This window comes from Triplophysa dalaica, chromosome 13 (assembly GCF_015846415.1).
Source record: "Triplophysa dalaica isolate WHDGS20190420 chromosome 13, ASM1584641v1, whole genome shotgun sequence".
In the NCBI taxonomy this organism is placed as follows: Eukaryota; Metazoa; Chordata; class Actinopteri; order Cypriniformes; family Nemacheilidae; genus Triplophysa; species Triplophysa dalaica.
In genome coordinates, this window is record NC_079554.1 from 6,446,465 (window position 1) to 6,463,323 (window position 16,859).

General features: G+C 39.3%; 1 protein-coding gene across 1 annotated transcript in view; it reads left to right on the forward strand.

Annotated features, from left to right (window-relative positions):
• The window catches only part of LOC130434880 (leucine-rich repeat-containing protein 52), a 28,348-nt gene extending 13,423 nt beyond the window's left edge, over positions 1-14,925 (forward strand). Inside the window, exon 2 of the mRNA XM_056765253.1 lies at positions 6,533-14,925. Within this exon, the coding sequence (XP_056621231.1) occupies positions 6,533-6,855 (323 nt within the window). The 3' untranslated portion in view covers positions 6,856-14,925. The remainder of the gene's footprint in view (positions 1-6,532) is intronic.
• The last annotated feature ends 1,934 nt before the right edge of the window (positions 14,926-16,859 follow it).

The window sequence follows — 16,859 nt, forward strand, 5'->3', positions numbered from 1 at the left end:
TAAAGTCCCTTGGTAAAAAGTTTGAAGAAAAAGAACATGGTAGAAATTAATTCTATTTATCTGTGCTCTATCAGATGTGTGGTTATTGAAATAATTTTTCTCTGTCAAACGTCAGATCAAAAACACGACTGGAGAGACCCGCAATAATTAAAATCACAGGGTAAACAATCTAAATAATAAGTATCATAAACATTTTTTTATGGCATTAGATGTTCTTTTGAACTTTATTACAAAAGCAGGTATTTCTGTGTTATACAAAAAATAAATTAGAATTAAAAAAAGATTTAAAGTTTGTTATGATACAATTCCCTTGGACTACATCCAATCTGTGGACCATTTTCTTTAGGAACACACAGAGACAGCGTACGTTTGTTATGTTAAAATGTGTATTTGTGTGTGTGAAAGTACAGTGTTTGTGACAGCTCTGAATAGAACTATTTGCTTTTCTACACCCTTTAGTGTTAATAATTAAGTACTAATGATCTTATTAGGCTCACAGTGTGTTTAATGGCCAATACCAATTAACAATTCTAGCACCCAGAGGATGAGAGAGTGAGTGCAGAAAGAAAAGTGATATAGAAAAAAGATATCAAACAACAATTAAAATGGTCTTAACAGTTATATTAAAGTTAAATATTATATTAAATCTAAAAGCTCAACAAAAAAATCAATAGAAGTCAACAATTAAAGTTTAATTTAGGGTTCATGTGTTTGTCTATGAATCCTTCTGACACGATTCATAGACATCTTCCAGCCCTTTTTGCCCACAAAGTATCCAGGTCATTTAAAAAGAGGCGAATCTGACAGTAGTGTGCCCATTGGTCATGCCAGGAGCGACCCCTATCCGAGATTTTAATTATTACAGCTGACAGAAGCTGTGAAGTCCAGGCAGGGCGCCACTCTCTGTACATGTTTTTCTGGATGATATAAGACCCATGCAGGGTGTTCCAGTAAAATTGTTCCCCTCACTGCCCATTTTTAACACAGGTTGACTGCACTAGCTCAGTGGAGCAGCATATTTTGCTTCTCTGTCCATTTTTGCTCCAAGAACCTGCTATTAGGTGACAGATCAGCCATAACCTTGCAAATACTACTGAAATTTGGTTGGAAGTTGCTTTAGGAGTGAACATTGGGTAAAATCTATAAAGAAGAAAGAAATGTTAATATACTTTTAGAGTGAGTGGGAATGGCAATTTGTGGGTAATTTGAATGAAGTTATCTCTGTAATGACATATTCTGAGGATTTTAATGAGCATTCTGAGCACCATCTTACTGTGTGCGTGTGTGCATGTGTGTGTGTGCCACGGATGATGATGAGCACCGATGCAAGAGACCGTGATTTAAGCTAATATGCCCTCATGGAATGCAGGATAAATCGAGAGGGAGAGAATCATAGAGGGAGGGAAGTGAGATTCGACATAAATGAGAGAACTATGGTTATGGGATTTAATAATAAAAGATAATGAGGACAAGTGATGTCTCACATAAAGAATCTGCACTATTCTTGAATGTCATATAAGGTCATACATTGGGCATGGGGTTTGGGAACCTCAAATCATTGTGAAATAGAGAAACCTCTGCTATTTTGTACAATATATCTCAAGTTAAAAGAATGGACTGCATCTGTTTGTTCAGTCACATTTTTTGTTTGTGTTATCTTGGTTCGTCATTGTGAATGTCTCGTGTTTTCAGTGTTTAACTCTGATTCATATTGTGCTTCAATGACAACAGCAAAAAAAAACATTAACTTCTGTATCCACAGCCGATTCTGTCAAAGCAAACCATGTCAATGAATGCTCAAATCAATGCATGGATATTTGCATGGGAAAGGCTAAATTCTAATAACGCCAGGTTTAATTATAAATTGGAAATGTGTAATTTCATCGTGATTTTATAACTGTCTTTATGTAGATAGGACTGTGGTCTTGCTGTGGCTAAAATAGCTGTCCCGAGGCATTGAATGAGAGGCATAACTTCTGTGAACGGATTAGGATTTATTTTTTGAGATGCAATGTGGCTAGTCTAAAAGCTTCAAACAGTTTCACGTTGTTTCTTATTCTAAACTAAATGTAACCTCACAGATGTGTAAGTAGACCAACTTGATGATGAATAAAAGCCCAGAAGTCAGAGTGTCTCTGCTGGGGCAGGTGGTTGTTCCTGGCCCAGTTCACAGGGTGTGAGACACACTAATCATCATAATGACTTGCATAATGTCTGGCTGGTATTTTTGACTACATGAGAGAAGATCCCCTACCTCTAATCCCCTTTATTTAGCACAAAGCCTGCAAATCAGTGATCCTGAACTTACTTTCCACACATCTGTGTCCGTAAACCTGGGGTCAAACCTGCTTTATTTCATGCTTTTCAACGTGAAAGCAAGTGTTTCAATAATATTGAATAGTTGGAGCTTCAGTGCCCTGTCTTTTAGCATTTAGTTTCATACAGTTTTTTTGTTTTTTTTTATTGAAACATTTTTACTAAAAATAGTTTAATTATGGTTTTTTACAAGAAAGAATAACATGTGCTCTAAAACATGATGGGTTGAGTTAGATGAGTAAGGTGTGTAACTTAGCAAAAGCATCCTTATATTTTTCTTAATCGCGGTCTTGTTGCCTAAAACATAGCATCCTTTTGAAACATGTCAGCAACTAGCAACGTTTTGCTTGGATTGAAAACTTTTATGCAGTTTAACACAGTGTTACAACTAAGCCTTTATGTGTACAATGATAATAAAATGAAATCAATGTGGTCAATTAATTGAATTGATAAATGCAGTTATATTATCAAAGGAAATATAAAAAAATTATGATTACTTTGTCAAAATTGTGCATTCTATTTTCACTTATGTATCCATATCCATCCATAATAGAAGAATGGTTAGATGTATGGGGTATCTATTTAATACACACAGATGCGTAAACGACAAACAATAAATGCGCACTGCGCAGAGCAATTATGAAATAAAATATTTAATATATTATATTGAAATTTGTGTTCAAATAAAATTTCTTAGCAAGTAAGAAGCATGGAGCATGTTACATTTGCATTTTTGTAACATTTGATGTGATTGTATGAGACAGTAGGTTCTAGAGTCAAGTGTACCGTATGTTGCTTGTGTTTCAAAATAACTCAAATATTTTTGAATGACTAAGCCAAAACCAAAATGGGTTGTGCTCTGCTCACCCCAATGTACTGTTCAGTGTTTTCATAATGACCGAATAACTGAACAGAGCTTTGAAGTACATTTGGCTATGGTTGTTAAGACACTCATAAAATCTATGGTGACTATTTTCAGACCCAGAGTTGATATATAACTGCCCCTGTATACTTACACTCACTCTTGTCCTTGCAGATTATGTGTCACGGAACGTAATGAGATAGAGGAGAACCCAAATGCAGGCAGCGGTACGGGGTAACAAAATATCTTTATAAAACACAAAACAAAAACCCACAATGGGGTAAAATACAGGGGATTAACAAAGACAGCCAAAACAGGAACGAAAAACTCACATAGGGTAACAAAAACTCTCAGGAACAGAGTGCTGGAGCAGAAACGCTGGGACACAGCGTATGGAATAAATCCTGGGTACAGCAGTTCAGACGAGCAAAGTTACAACTATGTACAAGAACAAACGAGCACAGGACAGAGAATACAAGGGCAATAAATAGGGAGACGAACAAAGGATAATTAACAATAGGCAGGTGTGGGTAATAAAACACTCAAGGGAAGCTAACGAGGAGACGAGAGGGGCGGGGCCATAGACGAGACACGAGAAGGAGCATGAAAGCCAAAATCTAAGCCATGCCATGTCCTTCTCACACAAAACCCTAGACTTAGTCATGACTCCGCTGCAAGAATAAGAATAAACATGACATGATAGCGGAATCATGACATAAGCCCCCCCTCAAATGAACACCTCCAGGTGTTCACCAAGGGGTAACTAACAAGACAAGACAGACTGGGTAACACAAAAACCAACAGAACATTGAAAACATGATTGGGGCATACAAGAAATAATAACAAACGGGTTGGGGTGAGAATAAAAATAACAAACAAGGGAGGGGGGGTGGGGGCAAACAAGAGTACCTAGGGGGCAGTCCAAAAGGGTAGGGGCTGGGTGGGGAAGTCCTAGCCCGTGGGGGCACGCCAGAGCGCGGAGCCCCAGAGGGCTTGACAGGGGAAGTCCTTGGAGGAACTGTCCTAGTCCCCTGCTGGACTGCCGGAACGGACCATGGCTGGAGAGGCCCGGGAGTGCCGGACCGGACGGGCTGGAGAGGCCCGGGAGTGCCGGACCGGACCGGCTGGAGAGGCCCGGGAGTGCCGGACCGGACCGGCTGGAGAGGCCCGGGAGTGCCGGACCGGACCGGCTGGAGAGGCCCGGGAGTGCCGGACCGGACCGGCTGGAGAGGCCCGGGAGTGCCGGACCGGACCGGCTGGAGAGGCCCGGGAGTGCCGGACCGGACCGGCTGGAGAGGCCCGGGAGTGCCGGACCGGACCGGCTGGAGAGGCCCGGGAGTGCCGGACCGGACGGGCTGGAGAGGCCCGGGAGTGCCGGACCGGACCGGCTGGAGAGGCCCGGGAGTGCCGGACCGGACGGGCTGGAGAGGCCCGGGAGTGCCGGACCGGACCGGCTGGAGAGGCCCGGGAGTGCCGGACCGGACCGGCTGGGCAGCCGGGCTTGACGGCGGCGGCCCCCTCCTATGCTTCCTTGAACGGACCACAGGGCGTGTGGACGGCTGCAGAGAAGCGATAGGGAGACTAGAGAGCCTCACCATCCCAGTGGTCAGAACCCGGTCCTCCGGGATAGAATCCAGGTGGGAATGGGAGGAGTCCTGCGGGTTGCTGCAAGCGAGATCCTCTACCAGATCCTGGAAAGACCCCCGGATCATCCTCTCCCGTTCCTCAGGCAGAGGAGGACTGACGAGGCCAGCGAGGAAATAAGAGTTCAGTAGGACCTCTGGGAGACAGCCCCGCCTAGCCACCGATCCCCGTGCATATTCATCCAGGGTCCGATTACCCTGGGGAGGAAAAGGGCCGTTGCCTTTCTGGACCTCATTGTAGGTTGACTGCCACCAAGTCTGGGACGAGTTACTGCCTGCTGGGTTCATTATTGGCTCGTTTGTTCTGTCACGGAACGTAATGAGATAGAGGAGAACCCAAATGCAGGCAGCGGTACGGGGTAACAAAATATCTTTATAAAACACAAAACAAAACCCACAATGGGGTAAAATACAGGGGATTAACAAAGACAGCCAAAACAGGAACGAAAAACTCACATAGGGTAACAAAAACTCTCAGGAACAGAGTGCTGGAGCAGAAACGCTGGGACACAGCGTATGGAATAAATCCTGGGTACAGCAGTTCAGACGAGCAAAGTTACAACTATGTACAAAAACAAACGAGCACAGGACAGCGAATACAAGGGCAATAAATAGGGAGACGAACAAAGGATAATTAACAATAGGCAGGTGTGGGTAATAAAACACTCAAGGGAAGCTAACGAGGAGACGAGAGGGGCGGGGCCATAGACGAGACACGAGAAGGAGCATGAAAGCCAAAATCTAAGCCATGCCATGTCCTTCTCACACAAAACCCTAGACTTAGTCATGACTCCGCTGCAAGAATAAGAATAAACATGACATGATAGCGGAATCATGACATTATGTTACACCACAACTATCACTGTTTGAGCAGACAGGTAGTCCTGCCCTATACTCGCATTGCAATGGTTTTTTGATAGTACTGCAGAGTCATGTTGGTAATACTTGTGTGGAAACAACCTATTACATGCTTGCTTATAGCAGGCTAGATTGATAAGAAAAATCTAATTTATCCAGCTGCATTTAGCTTCTGTGGCATTACGACCAAAGGAAAAGACAGGGAAGGATGTAGTGTTTGTAATGAGAAACTACTGCTGGTGGATTTAGAAAAGATCACAGATGAACTTCAGCTTTGGCCAGTCAGTGTGTGTGTGTGTGGATCTCTCTGTCAGGCTGATATGTTAAACTGACAGGCTGATGCTCTGTTGGGCTTTAGACTGTAAAATGGGGATGATTTTAACTGACCTCTTTCCTCCTCAGGGTCACTGCTGGAGGCCCAGTGTGTGTGTGTTGAGTAATTTGTCAGGATTGTATACAGTTAATGTATCATAGATGGATATTGTATAAAGTGCGATAAAATAAATTGTGTTGTTGTTGCACAAATCTCACAAATTAAAAATGTGACTTGCAACGTCATGCCTAATCTGTAGATGCTGTTGTTATTTATCTCAGGGCCCTTGTTGTCTAGTTTTAACAAGCCTGCAGACTCATAAGATGTAATTAATCATGATTCACAAAAAATCCTTATATGATATGCCATCACCTACTGTGCTCTTACAAAAGAAAATAACCTTTATCTATTGGGTACATGGTGTTGCTGTGCTTGTACTTTCAAAGCATCTTCTCTGTAGTTACACTTTTGACCTCTTGACTTTTTTTATCTGTAAAACCCCCCTTTTCATTTTCTTTACTTTGCTTTTGTGTTGTCTAGATGAGGGGCAAACAGTGTGCCAGGGACCTCCAGACATGCTGGGCCAACGACTAGCCGAGGTGGGAATGCAACTGCGATCGGAATGCCACCAGGGCCTGGGTTACTGGGACTACCTGTTCTTCATCGCCATCGGTTTCGTAATTTTTAGTGCTGGAACGGTGTCAGCATGGGTAATGGGCGTGCTCATGGTTCTTTATGAGCGCTACAGCAAGAGAAAGAGTGAAGAGCTAGACAGCGAGGATGAGGAGACGGCCACCAGAGGTGGAGGAAGTGGAGGTAACCATGGCAACGGGGACCTTAGCAAACCAGGAATGCAGGTGTGACCTGAGGACAGAGGAACCCTGGGAAACCATAACAGTACATACCAAGAACAGAGATTGAGCTGTGGACGTAGTCGTAAAGGATTCTGGGATTGGGAATTTTTAAGTGCACTTTTTAGAATGTGTCAACATATTAGTTTTAGATTAAGACTAGCGGGAGTTGAAGAGAAGAGACGCAAGAGAGAAGGAAAGACAGACAGGGAAAGATTGCATATTAGTAATGCTTATACACACAACAACGCTCTCCTTAGTGTTAGTAATGTAATTGGAGCAGGGTGATAATATTGTGTTACACACCTGAGAGAGAAACAGTGACAGGCAAGGAAGCTTGAAACAATTTGTTTTCTAAAAGTTTCGAAAGAGGTCAAAATAACTATTTGAGGACTAATCCAGTAAACTTTCTCAGTTTTTATTCAGCTTGGAATATAAATGGACAATATATAGGACATTCTCTCAAGACTCATGCAGTGTATAATGAGAGAACGAAGATGGAAAACTGTCTCCACAACTCCCCAGGCGTGCTGAAATGCTCTATGATGGATTGAGAACATTATATTGCAGGACTCAACAATAAAGATTTTCTTTCTGGCAGGTCAGGACAGTATTTTAGACTTTTACAGGTCCTGCCAACATCACTGGCCCCACAACTAATATTATAAACAAGACCTTAATTAACATTTGATATATTTTTATTTCATCATGCATTTGGCAGATGCTTTTATTACATTTAAAGTTCATTTATCTGTGTTCCCCTGGATTCATACCTTGATAATTTAGAATTGACCACACAAAGTGCATTTAAAGTAAAACTATTAATAAACAAATACAGTATGTTGTTAAGTTTTAACAATTGATCATATGACACATGATGACATTTAAATTAGCAGGATTCACAGGAATGTTCATAATATGTTTAGAATATGTCATAATTTTGGCAAGAAAAACAAATGCATCAGTTGTGACAACTGTGACAGTTCTTTCTGGAAACGCTCAGGCCATCGGCCCACTTTATTGTTGAGCCCTGTACTGGATGTTATATTATTGATCTTAGCCTGTATGCACTGCACCGAAAAAGCCTTACACAATAGATGTAACACGTCCAGCAATAACACACCTCCAGGTGATACTGAGAGCAATAGGGATGCGTGTGAATGTGTAAGTGTGTGTGGCTCGCTGCAGCAAAACCACTACATGTGGGGAAGATTAAAGTATGTCAGCATTCTTTAATTTTGGAAAGGCTTTAATTTTTTTAATCAAATGTGATTCCTCCTGCGGATACAACACGTCACTCAAGGGCAAAGTCACCCCTCTCTCTTCCCACTGCACCATTAACACTCACTTCTCCTGTATTTCATCCCTCAAAAAAGAATAGAAAAGTCAAATCCCCTGCTCTTTGGCAGAGTGGGAAAGCTAGTTGTTGGGGCGTTGTGGGATTTTAGAGATGCTAAATCCATCCGTAATGGGTTGGAGAGCTTAAGCGATGATGCTGGTGGAATGGGCTGCTCTTGAAAATATCTACGCTTCTGCTTTAAGTTTGATGAATACTTTTTCCAGTCCTCACTTTTTATAACTATTGCAGCATTAAGGGAATTGCAAAAGTGATTGTTTCCCAATCGTTTGCCAAATACTCGGTCTTCCATTGGTCAACAACCATGACGTTTTTCCCAAAAATATTCACGTTGGTTAGAACGGGTTTGCTTTGTCAGACTTTTCAGTTTTATGCCACTAATGGTCCAAAAATGAAATGCTATATTTATTAATCACACTTGCTCTCACATATTAACCCGACATAGGTTAATTAAGAACCCAACATTGGTTTTGTTTATAATTTACCCAAGTATAGGTTGAAAACATATTTTTATGTGTAGAAGAATAGTGTCAGCAGTCCGCTAGAATTGTTTATTTTAACGTTTCCATTGTTAGCATCCAAATCACTAAAGAAATTATGCAAATCAGGTACTGGCATAGAAACGGGCAAATGTAATTTGGATGGCACCATTTTACGGGTCAATTATGGAGTTCTGTAGAGCAGAGTTTCTCAGAGTGGGGTTCACAGTCCATAACTAGGGGTCCACAAAAAAATTTGCTATTAATTATAAATATAATTTATTAATTTATTAGAACATTTATATTGCCTGAACAAAGTTTTTGAAAGAAATTATTTTGGAAGAACATACGTGGTATTAAAATGATTCAATATGAAATGTGCTTTTATTATTATTATTTATTATTACTATGAAACGTATCTGAAGTATTTAGTTTGAAAAAAACAATACACATACCTCAATAAAAGTGCAAATTCTGGAAAAAATATGAGTCATAACTGTTATAATATTGAGAGGATCCTTGAAAACTTTTTCCATCTTTATGGGGTCCCTAGCCTCACAAATGTTCAGAACCCCTATAGAGGATATGATCTGGCTGTTTATCTGTGACAGTACTGTACTGTGATCCTGGCAACTGAATCGGATCTTAAAAATGCTTAAAAAAGCATGTTTAGTTGACCAAACACACTTTATGCTCATCAAACTGAATGATCACTCAAAAGGGCACAAATTCATACAAACATCTTCCTATCTTCTACTGGCAAAATATAGTGTTATTGTCAGTAATATGCACTCTATATAAAACGTAAACTACACAGAAATTTTAAATACTTATGGCACAGTTCTATATGAGCACATTAGCTCCTGGTTAAACTGGTTTGTGGGTGGTTAGTTATAAAGGGTGAAACTTTCACACAAGCATAGTCCAGCTAAACTCACTGTATTTGTGAACTTGTTTGTGAAAATCTTCAGCTTCACGTTCCTCCTCTTCTCATTCTCTCCCTTTCTCTCTCTATCACTTTCTATATCTCTATAGTCGCTGAGTCGTTTCTGATTACAGTTCATAGTGAGGTGTCACCATGTCAACAGTGTTTAGTGTTCCAAAGTGTTAACTTCTCCCTGAGACAGACAGTGTCACGTTAGGGAGTAAAGGATTATGTACAAATCATTCCAGGAAATGTCTGGAATAACTTTCTCAAACAGAAATAAAAAGAAACCTTAGCTAAAAATGGTGCTGTAGGAACATGGAGATCAAATGGATCACGCTGATGTCAGCTTCTCAGTAATATAATTCCCTGTTCGCACATGCAGCGATTTTATCTGGAGGTCACCAGGCTGATGTACTGTGGGTTGCTAGTAGGTGTGCCTACTAATGGATGTCCTATTGGATGTTATTGGTGACCATTTGGCCATTGATTTAAACTGTCCATTGTATTAATAAATCGGATCAAAATGGGAAGGTATTGCTGGAAGAAATTATGTATATACATTCTGACTAGTGGGGGCACGGTGGCTTAGTGGTTAGCACGTTCGCCTCACACTTCCAGGGTTGGGGGTTCGATTCCCGCTTCTGAATTGTGTGTGTGGAGTTTGCATGTTCACCCCGTGCCTCGGGGGTTTCCTCCGGGTACTCCGGTTTCCTCCCCTGGTCCAAAGACATGCATGGTAGGTTGATTGGCATCTCTGGAAAAAATTGTCCGTGTGAGTGCGTGAGTGAATGAGTGAGTGTGTGTGCCCTGCGATGGGTTGGCACTCCATCCAGGGTGTATCCTGCCTTGATGCCCGATGACTTCTGAGATAGGCGCAGGCTCTCCGTGGCCTGAGGTAGTTCGGATAAGCGGTAGAAAATGGAATGGAATGGAATGGAATGGAATGGAACATTCTGACTATGAACAACACTGAGAAAAAACAACATAACCATTGGTTTAACCAAAATTATTTTAATCTAAGCTATCTAGGCCAAATTCTATCAACTAAAGTCATATCGCTTTACACACCTACACTGCATCTGCAAAGTCTTTCATGTCATTGAAAATGGCCAACATTACATTCAAATTAAATACGTTTCGGGTAACTGTATTTTTTGAAAAGCCCCTTAAGAATGGACAGACATTTTCAATATTATTGCAGCACCCTGCAAGTGTTTGTTGGTTCACCTACTCTGAACTCTGAAAGTTATCATGCATGACTGTTTTCATTGCCTTTAGACAACAAAATAGAATGGTGAGGTGGCGGATTAGTCTTTTATTCCTATGAATATTAATGCGTAATATAACAGGAGATAAGGGACGGGCCCTGGTGCTATCCGATGTCTTGTGTACGCATAAGAACAGAACTTTATCCGAGTTTCCAGGTACGAACAGTGCCACAACACTGCAGTGCGTTCAGCCCTAAAACCACAAGCGTCATCAGCAATGCAGCAGAGATTGCCTGTGTCAGGAAGATCTTTAGACACTCACACATAAACTCAAGAGAACACTAATGAACTTTCAGTGTTTGCCCTGCTTTAAAGGTCCAGCCAGTGTATGAAATGTAACAGGAACTAGTGGTGAGGTTACGAATTGCAACCAATGCCTCACTCCAACTCCCTTTCATTTACATTTACCAATTTGGCAGACGCTTTAATCCAAAGTGATTTACATCGAATTATATTATACATTTGTTTCTGACTATGTTCAATCATGGGATCGAACCCATGACATTGGGATTGCTAGTGCCATGCTCTAACCACTGAGCCACAGGAAAGCTAGCACTACGGTGGCTGCACAGAACTAAGATTTCATCAAGTTTTCGTTTTTTTGCCAAAGGAACCTAGTGTAAGGCTGGCTTAAAAATAAATGATCTGACTACCTGGACAGCATTTTGGGATTCATCGTAGATATGTTTAAGACTTGCAACAAAGGTTTGAAAAAACAGAAAGCCAAAAGACTATGAAAACTTCCTAGAATTTTATGCAAATATGAGCGGAGTGTTTGGTTCATCTTGAATGCAGAGTCTAGTCAACAGTATTAATGCATTTATAAACGTTGATTATCGGCAGGCAGTGTTGCAGGAAGTGTTGCTCCACTTTTGGCCATAGAAGACTGAAGTTGTGCTTTCATAGACAGCAGATTTGTGGATCGATTTGCGGTCTGCAGCAGTGTGTTTGTCACGTTCTGTCCATAATACATAATGCTCTCCCTATCTGACTGTAGCCACCTTAATGTACTTACTGTACCTCTTCTCTTGTATTCTGCTGCTCTGTTATACCTCATTTCCCCCTGTTCTTATCTCTGCAGTGCTGCTTTTGTGAGGGTGATAGCATAAGGCTGCTGTAAACTGTCTTCCTGTTTTTTAAAAGAGGACTTAATCAGGCCGGATGACATGTTCCCTCTGGGGACCAAAGCTTAGAAACTTCCCCTGCATTGACTCAATGCTTTTATCCTGAACGTGTTTCAAATGTAATGTGGATTTGCATAACTGGAGTAGAAGAGTGCACAAATTGAGAATTTACCTAATTTATTCCCTTATTAAGGCTTGTACACAGTACTTCAAAGTGCACAATTTAGGCTTCATTAGACAGGTGTGTTAACTCTGCATAGTATTCGTTGGGCGGGTCGAAAAATTACAAATTTACTTCCCGACCTTTTAAGTCCAACAGCTAATGTAAACAAAGTTTGAAATGTTGTACGAGCAGACCAGCCTCTATAATATACAGTACGGTTAAAAATAATTTGGAAGCATTCAAAGTTGCAATTTGAAACTTTTTTCTCTTGATTGTTTAAAGTGTAAAATTGTAGGTTAAAATGCCATTGAACCACATATTTGTACAAAGAGCTTTAGTAAATATTGCGAAATCCATTCAATATTTCAATTCATCCTTCCTCAAATTCTTATAATATAATTGACAATTTTTTTTTAAGTGAGAGTGCATTAGATGAGAAATAAATTCACATTAAAAACGTCTTCTTACAGAAGTCACATTATTATTACTTTTTAAGTTCATACGTTATGGGAGAGAAATATCAATCACAGTCCAGAGAAAACCTATAAGAGTTGCTTTCAACTGCTATCAATGCAGACTCTATTAATGCTAAGATGACCTTGTACAGTACGTCATCATATAGTATGACATGACATTGTTTCAAGATACATTCCTCCAACCTGCAATGATTTCCCACACATACGGTCACTTATTATTTTCATGAGTTGTTTGACAGATCACAGGAACATTTTGTTAGATCATCCCGACACGGCAAATGCTTGCTCAGTGTTTGGTAGAAAGGTCTTATACTCTTAGAACCCCTCTTGAGCTCTTGGCACCCTGTAGAACAGAAGAAGCATGGACTGCAGTGTGAGCTTAGAGCAGGAAGCTCGACACACAACTGTCTTTGTAATTGTTACGCTCTCAGAATCAGTGTTGGGGTTTTAGCTACATACTACTCATTATTTAAGGTAGTTCAACAAAGTCAAGTAATTGGCTTTACTACAAGCTACTAATAAAAAGAAGTGAGAGTTGCTATTTAACGTGATCTTTAAATAACATTTCATTTTATTTAAATCAAATGTATAATTTAAGAATTAAAATAATATTTTAAAGAGCATTTTAAGTATATACAGACTATATTTTTGCAGTCTGACACAAATCGGTATTTATCTGAGAGACAAAAGGCTGGGATCTCAACTACAGTGAGAGCTTTAAATATTATTAAAACAATGAAATGTACTTCAATGATTAGATAACATTTTTTTGTTTGTGCAAATTATATAAAATAAATCATGGTATACAAAATATACAGTAGATAATACATACAAAGTTATGTGAATTATTTTGCAAACCACATGCACAATCTGCCTAAAGTGAGTTACTGTTTTACTCAAAAAGAGAAAGTAGAATAGATTAAGACAAGGCAAGTTTCTGTTTGCAAATTAATTTGCAGTTAATTTCTAAACAACAGAACATAACATATTAATCTCAATTTAATAACAGTCATATGTAAAATGCTTGTTCTTTAAGTGCAGTTGTGTATGTTCATTGACAGTTGCGCATTCAGAAGGGATTTTATATGAATCTCTCAGACAGCTGCTTGTTGTGTAAGGGGTGACACACAGAATCACACAGGGGCCCGAGGGGGCCCCTGACCTATTTGTAGACCCTATTCCACTGGTCCCATACAGCAGACATAAACATAGCGTCTGTCACATTCATACACAAAAACACACATTCAACCTTTCTGGGAATTGTATCATAAACGGTTGAGAAAGAGTGCAAATGGATGTAATGGACTAAATTGTGTAAGTCCGATGTGGCTCGAGGGAAAGGTGAATAATCGCTGATATAATTCTGATATATATGATTTAATTTAATAACACACAATTACTGAAACAAAATAACACATCAGAGAATATATTCTCTAAAAAAAGAAGACCCTCTTAGTTGAGAAAGTGGATGCTGTTATTGTTAGTACAATATAAAAACAGCCGAATATCTATTGTCTGGATGACATGTTTATATATTGGTCTGTCATATTTTAAGACTAGTCGCATGAACAAAATTTGTTACCATTTGAAATGCCTAAATTGAAAGCGGTGTGCATGTGTTATAATAATTGTCTGGTGGTTACGCACCTTAACATGGGGATTTCCATGAAGCACAAGATGTTAATTCTTTTTAGGTAACATCATGCAGTGCAGCATTCAAAACACTCCCACATACAGTGTCAAAGTCCCATTCCAAACTAGCATGAGCACAGGTTATTCTGGCTTTGGGCGTTGGTTTCTCATACCTTGAATCCTCTCTGTACTCGATAAAAAGGTAACATGTTACACACTTTTATGTTTAGGAAACCAAGCCGAGAAACCTCACAATTGTATGAACATTTAGGGCTTTTCCAGCAAGAAGTCTATTTAATAAAACTATAGTAACTTATATTAAGTAACATATATATCTTTTACTAAAAAGAACATTATAATATGTATATGGATTTTGTTGTTGATTTGTTTTGCTGTTTTATTTTCTTACTGTGAAACTTCACCTGTATCAGCAAACAAGGAGGACGCAGGCAGACAAGATTAATAATTTTCTTTGGGGCTGCCCCTTTGCTTTTGTGCAGTGTCACATAGAATAAAAAAAGAGCTGTTTGTGTGCGTGTGTGTTTGTGTGCCTGTGTTTGTGGCTGGATGCGTGTATATGTGTCTGGATTATATGTCCTTTCACTACAGCCTGTCGATTTTGCATTTATGTTAACATTAAAGGTGATTTGAGTGACTTCTCTGCTTTTTATTAAGGTCTCTCCCTTTTCCCCTCTCTTCACATACACACATTTGTTTTGGGTCAACACAGGCCCTTTTTTATTTTGGTCTAAATGCATTAATGCAGAAATTAAAAAAATAAATATACACCTACATGCTCTCTCGTTAATATTAATTTAAAAACAAATTTGTTTTCTTTGTAGCATTCACTTTAAAAGTTGTTTAATTTATAAAGTCCACTTATCACAGCCTTTCACAATAATAACAAAACACATGCTTTTTTTCTCCTACCTTAAAACTGTTATCCAGTTTATCTTGTTATCCTAACCATTTGGGATGGTTATTTGCGGGGGGGTTATATTTATTTAGCACATTTTCTGCTCTTCTCATCCCTTTTACAATAGGGCCTTTTGGGAAGTGTTAGCACAGTGTTTAACGACGTCTATATAATATAGTGGGAACATTCCATCAAAATAGCAAAACAAATTGTGTTTCTAGTGATTCTCTCTAACAATAATCCCTGCAGATAAACTATGACCCTGTATTTTAAATACGTTTCTCTTTGGTTACCATGTAAGCATAGTTCCTAGAGATAAAGGCCAGTGTTTGGGAATTTTATATGTACACATGCTGATCTCTGCTCTGAGTCATAGCGACAGATAAATGGGTCAGAGCACAGTGATTGTCGAAAGATACCCTGCAGGAAACAGACGTTATAACTTACTCATGAGCAGTTCAAAACTCAACACAACTTGGTTATTTTCAGCCAAATATTAATAAAAGGTTGCAGCACAAACAGTCAGTAAGATTCATGAACTGGATTGGATTCTTTTCCACATTATGTGCCTTGATTCTGCAGTCCCTTTCTGATTCAAAAAGTCACAAAAAAACTACCTAACATTTAATGAAATGTAAATGAAAATGTACAAATAAAAAATAAGTATCATGCAGGTTTGACTTTTACAAAGGTCCTGTGTCATGTTTTTTTAGTAATATAGGGTTGATGAGTAAGAAGAATAACAAAAAGAGATTTATTTAATAACATAAATTTAAATAAAGTATTACTTAAACAGCCGCTCACTTCTCTTCAGTGAAGTCTTATGGCCCTCTATCTATAGCTTCAATGTGTGTCTGCAGGGTCTTTGTGTGGTTAGTTTGATCATTTTCATTTGCAGTGTCATGACTTTAATAAGACAGAAGGGGGTTGGGTTTGTGAAATCTTTGTAATATGCAATAGTGACTTCAACAATTCAGAATTTCATGGAAGATTATATGATCCAACAAACAGGTTTAATGTGGATGAAATTTAAATGATTCACTGAACATCTAGCTCTGAAAAGCATTTGTCTTTCTGAAGCTTATACAGTATTTTAAGTTTAAAAGGACAGTTCACCCAAAAATAAAAGTTCTTTCATCTTTTACTCACCCTCTAGTTGTTTAAAATCTTTTTTAAATCTCTTTGAGAAATGCCTAACAACACACAAGCACAGTGGTATTCCAGGCTTTGTGTTGACTGCCTGTCCACTGGAAACACAATCGCAGATGACAGTTATGTGGTCATAAGGACAACGGCACAGTGGGGTACAAAAAGGCAAGCACTCATATCCGCCTGTACATCAATACACACACAATAAGAGATGATCTTCAATCTCAGATTTATTCATGCACACACACACACACACACACACAAATACATTTAATTGGTAAAACTAAAATGCTTTGGATCTATTCACACCCACTGAACACATTCAGTCAAACAGAGGGCACAACCAGTCAATCCTAAGAACGACATGCTGAACTGAGGTTATTATTATGAGACACTGTGTTGGCAAATGTGATTTAAACGGTTATAAAACTCAGTCCAACTCTGACTTATTGGGAAAGAGAAAAATACCAATAGACATATATATTCATTTGGTAAATCTTTTATCCAAAGGAAAATTCTAATTA